Source organism: Canis lupus, chromosome 15, assembly GCF_048164855.1.
Source record: "Canis lupus baileyi chromosome 15, mCanLup2.hap1, whole genome shotgun sequence".
Taxonomy (NCBI): Eukaryota; Metazoa; Chordata; class Mammalia; order Carnivora; family Canidae; genus Canis; species Canis lupus.
In genome coordinates, this window is record NC_132852.1 from 61436456 (window position 1) to 61446087 (window position 9632).

The 9632-nt window shown below is 68.2% G+C and overlaps 1 protein-coding gene across 1 annotated transcript in view; it reads right to left on the bottom strand.

The window, feature by feature from the left end:
• Nucleotides 1-9400, bottom strand: part of TNS3 (tensin 3) — a 96425-nt gene extending 87025 nt beyond the window's left edge. Inside the window, exons 1-3 of the mRNA XM_072777636.1 lie at nt 9065-9400; nt 3368-3426; nt 1778-1953 (exon numbers count right to left, since the gene is read on the bottom strand). Coding sequence (XP_072633737.1) covers nt 1778-1953; nt 3368-3426; nt 9065-9385 — 556 coding nt within the window. The 5' untranslated portion in view covers nt 9386-9400. The remainder of the gene's footprint in view (nt 1-1777; nt 1954-3367; nt 3427-9064) is intronic.
• Between the last annotated feature and the right edge of the window lie 232 nt (nt 9401-9632).

Genomic DNA, 9632 nt, shown 5'->3' on the forward strand with positions numbered 1-9632 from the left:
AGGTGGGGGGCAGGTGCGGGGGCAGGTGGGAGGGCAGGCGCGGGGGGCAGATGGAGGACAGATGCGGGGGCAGGTGGGGGGGTAGGTGAGGGGGCAGGTGGGCAGGTGCAGGGGCAGGTGGGGGAGGCAGGTGTGGGGGCAGGTGGGGGTGCAAGTGCGGGGAAGGTGGGGGCAGGTGCGGGGCCGGTGCGGGGGCAGGTGGGGGACAGGTGCGGGGGCAGGTGGGGGAGTAGGTGCGGGGCTGGTGGGGGGCAAGTGTGGGGCAGGTGGGGGGCAGGTGCAGGGGAAGGTGGGGGGGCTGGTGGGGGGCAGGTGAGGGGGCAGGTGGGGGGAAGGTGAAGGGACAGGTGGGGGGACAGGAGCGGGGGCAGGTGGGGGGCAGGTGGGGGGCAGGAGGGGGGGCAGGTTGGGGGGCAGGTGGGGGGACAGGTGCGGGGGCAGGTTGGGGGGCAGGTGTGGGGGGCAGGTGCGGTGGCAAGTGGAGGGCAGGTGGGGAGCAGGTGGGAGGGCAGGTGCAGGGCAGGTGTGGGGGCAGGTGGGGGACAGGTGCGGGGGCAGGTTGGGGGGCAGATGCGGGGGCAGGTTGGGGGATAGGTGGGGGGACAGGTGCAGGGGCAGGTGCTGGGGCAGGAGGGGGGCAGGTGCGGGGGAAGGTGAGGGGGCAGGTGGAGGGCAGGTACGGGGCAGGTGTGGAGCAGGTGGGGGGGCAGGTGTGGGGGCAGGTTCTGGGGCAGGTGCGGGGGCAGGTGCGAGGGAAGGTGGGGCAGGTAGGGGGACAGGTGCGGGGGCAGGTGGGGGGGCAGGTGCGGGGCTGGTGGGGGGCAAGTGTGGGGCAGGTGGGGGGCAGGTGCGGGGGCAGGTGGGGGGCAGGTTGGGGAGTAGGTGGGGAGAAGGAGGGGAGGCAGATGCGGGGGCAGGTGCGGAGCAGGTGCGGGGGCCAGTGCTGGGGCAAGTGAGGGGGCAGGTGCAAGGGAAGGTGCGGGGCAGGTGGGGGGCAGGTGGCGGGGCAGGAGGGGGGGCAGGTGCGGGGTGGTGTGGGGGCAGGTGGGGGGGCAAGTGTGGGGCCGGTGGGGGCAGGTGCGGGGCAGGTGGGGGGCAGGTGCGGGTGCAGGTGGGGGGCCGGTGGGGGACAGGTGAGGGGGCAGGTGCTGGGGCAGGTGGGGGGCAGGTGCGGGGGCAGGTGCGGTGGCAGGTTGGGGGGCAGGTGGGGGGCAGGTGGAAGGGCCGGTGCGGGGGCAGGTGCTGGGGCTGGTGAGGGGGCCGGTGCCCGGGAAGGTGGGGGGGGCAGGTGCGGGGGCAGGTGGGGGGGCAGGTTCGGGGGAAGGTGGGGGGGCAGGTGGGGGGCAGGTGCAGGGGCAGGTGGGGGAAAAGGTGTGGGGGAAGGTGCTGGGGCGGGTGGGGGGGCAGGTGCGGGGGCAATTGGGGGCACCTGGAGCTGATTCAACGGTCACCGCTTGGGGGGCTGCCGCCGCGGAACACCTGGGCAGCCAGGGACCCACGAGCCTCGGGCCCACATCTCTCCCTACAGGGGTTCCCCATGAAGTCGTCCTCGCCCCCGGGGTACAGGGGCTCCTGGGCACCCTCCCCCTGCCCCGTGGCTCGGGTCAGCAGGAGGGAAAGGCTCGGCCCTGCCAGCGGGGATGCGACTCCCCTGAGGCCGTCCAGCATCTCCCCTCTGTCCCCACATCCAGCGTCCCCATCTCTATGCTCAGTGTCCCCGCGCCATCCCTGAGCCCGGCGTCCCCCCTCTGTCCCCACGTCCAGCGCTCCCCCCGACTCACCAGGTAGTTGTCTCCGTGTTTGGACCTGAGCATGCGCGTCACCTCCTGCAGATTGTGCAGGTAGGACTCCTCCGAGCAGCCGGCGGGGAAGGACACCGCGATGATGCGCTCGGTGATGTAGGTGAGGTCCAGCTCGCGTCCGTCCTCCATGGTGGGGCTCGGCCCCGTGGGCCTAGGGGAGGGGGCCGGTCAGGAGCAGACGCGGGGGCGCCGGCTGCGGGCGCCGGGAACCTGAGTGCCCGACTCCTCGGGTTCTCCCGTCACAGGGCACCGGCCTCAACGCCCTCACCGTCCCGTGTGGGCCCCACTGGCCCCTGCAGCGCACACGGGGAGCAGCACAGGGAGATCCCCGAGGCGGCCCCGGAGGAGGAGCCTGTCCTGGCTCCTGGGGCTCAGGTCACACCAGGCAGGGGATGGCGGGAGCAGAGGCCGCACCGGGAGGCACGGGGAGGGGCTCGTCGGGTCCTGGCGTCACGTCCCAGGGCAGGTGCACAGGCCGCGGGGGGGACCCACGTATTTAGTGCCCCTTTTATACGTTTCTCTCCCGATTTTATAAAAATTCAAAAACAGACAAAATAGTTTAACAAACTGCTACATGCCCCTCATCTGACTTCAAAATCAGCACACGTGCCGCCCGCACCCTCTGCTCGGAGAAATCCTCGACACCGTATCAGCTCGGTTACGAACATGCGGGCAGCTCTTAGAAGGCAGAGGCCTTCTCGGAACACCCATGATACGGTTTCGTGCCCAAAACGTCCTCAGATCTGATACCACAGACTTAATTTTTTAAAGTTAACGTATTCAAATCAGGATGCCAACAATCACCAAGATCTTTTTTCTCTACCTCACGTACGACAAAGGGACACTAAAGAGTTTCGACTTCTTTTAAAAATTAAATGGGGGGGATCCCTGGGGGGCTCAGCAGTTGAGCACCTGCCTTCAGCCCAGGGCATGACTCTGGGGTCCTGGAATCGAGTCCTACATCGGGCTCCCTGCATGGAGCCTGCTTCTCCCTCTGCCTGGGTCTCTGCCTCTCTCTCTCTCTGCATCTCTCATGAATAAATAAATAAAATCTTAAAAATTTTTTAAATTGTGTTTTTGAACACTGATGTAAGAAGTAACCATGCGCCTTCGCCGGCAGCTGGCTAAGTGCACCTCCCGGGTTCCCGGGAGGCCCCAACGTTCACCCGTGCAATTAAGCCACAGCTGTGCACGGAAAGAATCGCTTCCCCACAATCTGGGCTTTAACGTGGGGAGGAGGCTGCATCCAGGAAAAGAAAGGAAAAAACAAAACAAAACAAAAACCTTGATACATATCACCTTTGGACATTTATTCCCAGAGTTCAAGAAGGAAGAAAAGAAAGAAAACAGAGGAAAGAAAGGAAAGGAAAGAAAGGAAAGAAAGGAAAGAAAGAAAGAAAGAAAGAAAGAAAGAAAGAAAGAAAGAAAGAAAGAAAGAAAGGAAAGAAAAAGAAAGAAAGAAAGAAAAAAAGAAATGACGATGACCACAGAGTAAAGCAACACTAAGCACCAAGCTCAGGCTCCCCTGGGAGGTGTGGCCCCAGGTAGGGGCCACCTGGACTCACCTGGATGGTCTGGCACGGCCGAGAGCAGCAGATGGTGCAGGGGTCCCACCCCCAGGAGCCTGCGAACGACAGAGCACGGGTCATTCTGGTCCCCCAGCCTCCAGCCCCCCAGAAGGCAGGACACCGCCGCTCCCGGTTTGGTCGCAGGTGGGAAGTCAAACGCGGTGACGGCGCCCGGCAACTGTGTGGGTAGGAATCTCCCCCAACTCCGAAGGAAGGCAACCGAGGCTCAAGGGGTGTGCAAGGCCCTGCCCAAGGCGGGGGACACAGGAGACCCTTCCACGACGCGCCAGCTCCTTTCCGCGTCCGGGCCCACGCCTCAGGCGATGCCGGGGACGTGTACAGCGGGACGCCCGGAGCCCCTGGCCCTCCCTCCTGCCTCCCAGTGACCCTGGGCCTGGGGAGCCCTTCTCAGGCTCAGATGCGCCCCTTCCCCGTGCCCCACTGGGCACCCGGCTCATCCTGGCTCCAGACTGAAGGAAGGGACAAAGAATCCCCAGGCTCCTTGGGATCAGAGACGGAATCCCAGCAGTCACCCCAACGGCGTCCAAAGCCAGTGGCCAACCAGAGGCCGTGACCCGGGCTCCCACCCCCCCGGGGACCGGGGGCCACCAGGTGACACTGGGACAGCGGCCCCTCGGCTGCCCGGACGCTCGCTGTCTCTGTGCATCTTTACTCAGGAGAAAAGAATCCGCCTACACTCGGGGTTCAGACACGCACGCCTCCGGGCACACACAGCGCGGTTCACGGCTGAGGAATGACCCAGAAGGCCCCCCGGCCCCCCGGCCCCCCGCCCCCTTGGTACGGGCCCCAAGCCCCCAGCGTTCCCGCCGCCTGCCTCCCCGGGAAGCCTCCCGGGCACACCCCGCTCTCAGGGCCCGGGTGCCTTGGGGAGAACGCAAGCGTTTCCTGGGCTCCCTGCTCATGCCCCCCCTCCCCCGCCTCTGCCCGGCCAGGCCCCCTTCACCCCCGCCCCTCCCCGCTCTGGCACATGCTTATCGCGGTGGCTCCCAGCGGCCTGCGAACCGAGGAAGGGCCGGGGGTGCCTGTGCAATCTGCAGCAAAGGTCACAAGGCGTCAGGGAAGCCGCCAGCCCACGACGCCCCAGGAGCCCCTCCGCTGGACCCGAGCCGACCTGACACCCTGCTGAGGCCACCGGCCCCCACGCTGGCAGTGGTCCTGGGGCCACACACGGGAAGCCAGTCCCCCTGGCAGGGCGGCCGCTCCACCCTCGAACACTCTCTAGCTCAACGCGCTGCCCCGGCGACTGACCCACGTCTCTTCTGCTCACAGAGGTGCTTTTACACGACAAACAGGCACCGCAGGCGCAGCTCTGCAGCCCAGGATGCGAGCCCACGTCCCTTCCCGGAGGAGACAGGTGACACCTGCGCGCGCACACCGCGTCCTGGATTAGAGGCGCACGCGGCCCCCGGGCTCAGGCCCCCGGGCTCAGGGCGGCTGATGCCTTTGCTGGGAGGAGCTGGGCCAGGTGTGGTCGGGGGCCAGGCTCCTGCGAAGCTGTTACGAGCACCTGCCCCAGGATGCACACGCTGCCACCTGCACCTGCGACACAGGCAGCGCCCTCCCCGGGCTCAGCGGCAGCCGCAGCCACAACAGGAACCCCGTCCCTACCCCAGCTGCAGTTAGGGACCTGCTCTCCATACATGGATCCTGCACTGACCCGACCACAGTCCTCGGGCAGACCCGCAGCCGCCACGCAAACCTCACCCCTTCCTACAGCCGGGCTCGGAAGAGGCCCCCATACGGAGCCCCACCCTGCAGAACCCTGAACCCTGGCCCCCTCCTAGGACCTCACCCCAGCCCCCCTACAGACCCTGCTCCGGAGCCTTTCTACAGACCCACCCCCGACCCCCTCCTATAGAATCCCCCCAGATTCCATCCTACAGACCACGTGCCAGGCCCCACTTCCTACAGACCCTACCCCCAATCCCCTCCTACAGACCCCACTCCAGCACCCCCTTCTAGACCCCACCTGCAGCCCCCCTCCTACTGGACCCCACCTGCAGCCCCCCGTCCTACAGACCCCACCCTGCAGCCCCCGTCCTACTGGACCCCACCTGCAGCTCCCCATCCTATAGACCCCACCTGCAGCCCCCCATCCTACAGGGCCCCGTTGTCAGACCCCGTGGGTAGCTCTAGACCAGGTAACAGTGTCCTAAGCTCTGGCGAGGGCCCCTGGCCTGGCAGCTCACACCCTGGCCCCCCACAGGACAGGCCTTGAGGGGCGGCTGGGCTCCTGCCTGCATCCTGCCAGCTGTGGCCTCATGGGAGACACCGTGGGTGACTTGATCCAGACGGCAGGGACCTCCCGAGGGCCTGTCGCTCCTTCCCTCGCTCCTGGGCCTGCCCCTGGGAGGCAGCAGCAGAACCAGACCAGGCCCACCCGCATCTCTGCTCGCTCAAACAGCCTGCGCCGCCCCAAGCCTAGCCCCGCAGCAGGGGGCCGGGTGCTCCCGGGGACACTGCCTGGTGGTGACCGATAAAGGACGCCGTGTGCACCACCCCAGACGCCCGCTCCGAAGGCCTCACCGTCCGATCCAACGACTCCCACCGGCCTGCGTTTCTGGAAAGAAGCCACAGGGCACGGGGGTCGGGACACTGCGTCCACAACTACAGCGGCCACCGCCTGGGCCAAGAGGGGCCCCACAAGGACTCCCCAGAACCAGGCCCGCGCAGCAGCTAACGAGCCCCCCGACCCTGCAGAGAAAGGGGCTCAGGCCCACCTCGCGGCAGGGGGGTCAGCTCCAACGCTGGCGGGCCGGGCCTGGAGGCCACCGCACAGGCTCACAGACGGACCCGGCTAGGGGGCGGGGGGCAGCAAGAGGGGGGACCCTGGGGCAGGCAGGTGGAGCCAGGGGGTCACAGGGGGCCAGCTGTCCCCGCAGGGCCACGCGGGGCGGCCAGTCCTTCAGAGGGAAGGCCTGCCCCCAAGCGAGGACCCCGCGGGCTCCAGCTGTGTGACTTTGGATGGGTGCCTCGGGCTCCCCATCTGCAAAATGGGCTACCGGGTACAGCAAGCCCTCTGGGGGGTGCTGTGGGGCCAGGGCAGGGCCGGCTTGGGGCAGGGGCACCCTTGGCACCCGGGATTCCCGCACATTCTGGAAGCCAGGAGGACGAGCAGACCTGCCTGATGAGGCCCGCGCCAGGGGCGGTGTCCCCGAGTTGGCACCCGGTGGGCTGGACAGGTCCCGCGGGCAGATGAGGCTAATGTGGTGCTGTGTCCCCGCAGTCCCCTGCTGTGTGCCACGGGTGGGTGCCCCCCCTCCCCATCCCGGCCACAGCCCTCCTTCCAGCTCCCCCAGCACGGTCCACCCCTCCGGTGGACCCAAGACCTCTGCACGTGTCCCGTGGGTCCGGAACGCTCGCCCCCACTCAGCCCGGCTCCCGGGAGCCGCCGCCTCCTCCCCAGCAAGGCACCCCCGGTCCCCGCCCCGCTGCTGCGTCCTGGGAGGGCCCAGACCCCAGCGGCACGGGAGCAAGTGGCCGCAAGTGGCCGCGGGCGTTCTCATCCGTGAGGATGCTCGGGGCCCTGGCTCCCACGGCCCGTCCCCAGCAGCAGAGACAGCACTTGGGCTGTGGGAGGAGGGAGGGAAGGAGCCCGAAGGGCGGCCGGGCCGTGTAGAGGCTCGGAGGGGACGCTGTGACACTTTGGTGACGAGTGCCCAGGTCACTGTATCCTTAGGACACCCCGACCCGGCTGCCGCCACGGGCACCCCCATCCCCGGACACGGGAACGTGGGGCATCTTGTTCCTCACCAGGCGGACCCTGAGCCCACTGGGGGCGAGGGGAGGGGGGCCCCGGGGCTGGAGATGACGGGCTGCCTGCGCCCCCGCTTCTCACCCTCTCCAGTTTGGGGGGAGGAGCAGAGAAAGCCCCTGGGCGCAGCGTGCAGGGCAGGGAGGCCGCGGGGCCGAGGCGCGGGGCTCAGGGGCTGCACCCCCCGGGCTGAGGGCCCAGAACCCGCAGCGTGAACAGTTCCGTCCAAAGGAACAAAAGGGGCGGTTGCGTAACCGAGGCCAGATTTCCAGGAAGCAGGGCCCTGGCTGGCGGTGGCGCAGGGAGCAGGCCTCGGTGCCCAGGAGGGAGGCGCTCGGAGCCGCGCGGGCACACGGAAAAAATAAACTGAAAACCTTGTTCAAAGGCAACAGCCAGCCCCGTGCAGCTGACACACCTCAGGGCAATCACGCCCGCCCTCCCCACCCGCAGGCAGGGGTGCAGGGGTACAGGGGCACGCGCCTTCCGGGGCGGCCTGACCTTGGAAACTGACGCCTCCTTCCGTGACTCAGTTTGCCTCACCTGGGAAGTGGCAGGTAAACATCCGCAGCCCCACCGTGCCACCCAGGACACGAGACACGAGATGCCCCCAGGCAGCCTTCCCGGGCCCGGGCAGCCGGCCAGCCCCACCGAAGGACGACCCTGGAGACAAAGTCACATGGGGAGGCGCACCCTGAACTCCCCTCAACCACCAGCAGCGGTTGCCATGGAACCTGGGGGGGGGGGGACCTGCAAGGCTCAAGTTAGGAAGGGAAAGAGCCCGCAATAATCCCACGCTCCCAACACCCCGGCCGAGATCCTATCTGTGCTCATTTGTCCCCGACACCCAGATTCTGGAGGTGCAGGCTGGGGCACACCATATGGAAGCAGGACGTGGGGGGCGGGGGCGCTTGCTGAGGGCCGGGGGCCCGGGGCGGGGCAGGGGGCACAGAGCTCTCCCTGGAGCCTGGGGTCCCCAGGAGGGGGACCCGGGGGAGGGGCGTCCGACGCAGTGCTATGTGGAGCTCCTACGGCCCCTTGGCTGCGGAGCGGGGACAGGAGCCCATGGAGCAGGGGCGCCGGCGACACCCCGGGTGCCAGGAGCATGTGGCAGCCCCAGCCCGCAGGCCCCGAGCGGGGAACTCACCGAGCTGCTGAGGGGCCCGGCCCCGCTCCTTCCCGACTGCGCCTGGCCTCCCACCGCCGGCTCCTTCCCTGTGCCCTCTCCCCGCCCCTGGCAGCAGGTGGGTGCCCGCCCCCACGGCTGGGGAAGTCTCAAGGGCAGCGGCGCCCGCAGGCACGCCCAGCCCACAGCGGCAGCACGCATGCCTGCACCAGAGCACGGCCTGGGGCCCTGCACCCCCCACCAGGCAGGGCTGTGTCCTCAGGGTGACACCCACCCTCCGGGGAGCCGGGCTGTTGCCGGGGGCGGGGGGGGGGGGCACCCAGGGTCTCCACTATCCAAAGGCCCCACCCCCGCCCCAGCCCAGGCAGCCTGGATTGACTCCTGGGCGGGCAGGTGTGTGGCCTGCACCCGGAGCCCGGCAGGTGCCTGGCGCCCTCCCCGCCCTCCCCGCCCGCACCTGCCCTCGGCCCCTTTCCGTTCGCACCAAACCCAGAAGTGACCACAAAAACAATGCTGAAGTGTGTCGCCGGGCCAGGGGAGCAGCGGGCTCGCCCGGAGTCCCCGGGCGCCCAGATAAAAACATAGACGGGGCTGGGCATGCGTCAGATACGCCAAGCCCGTCCCTGGTCGCCCAGGGTCGCGAGAGGAAGGGCCCGCAGCAGGGCACGCCCCCCCCCCCCGCCCCCCGGGGTCTGCACCGGCAACCAGCCCAGTTTCATCAGTAGCCGGTCGTGCCCCTGGAATTCAGGGGACAGCCTAGTGGGCTCACGCACAATTACGCCTCACGCACGCTTACTCTTGTGTCTTCATCGATCAGTGCGTCACGGGAACTCCTCTCCCCCTGGAGGACTCGGAGCCTTTCCTGGGACAGGAGGTCCCCCAGGCGGGTGGCAGGGCGACCGTGTCCCCGAGTCTGCAGCAGCGTTAACCCTGGGGCCGCGCATGTGCAGGTAGGAGTGAGCGCCCGGCTGCGGAGCCTGGACTGAGCGATGTGGGGGCGACAGCCGGGGTGCTGAGCACGCACCCCCCGCATGTGCAGACGGGAGGGTGTCGGGCAGGGCGGAGGGGCCACCACGGCAGGGGCCGGCTGAGACAGCGCTTGTGGCCCGAGGGGCATGTGCTTTGTTGGCGGGCTCCTGTCTTGCCACCGAGGCTGTCACAGGGGCCAAGGGACCGGCGGGGGGGTCATACTCAAGAGGAGAGGGATGCACAGTGCCCTGGGGGCTCAGTGGGCTGAGGGAGGAAGGAAGGGAGGGAGGGAGGAGGGAGGGGAAGGAAGAGGAAGTGGGAGGGAGGGAGGGAGGGAGGGAGGGAGGGAGGACGGAGGAGGGAAGGGGGCCACCAGGCGGCCTGACGACCCACCA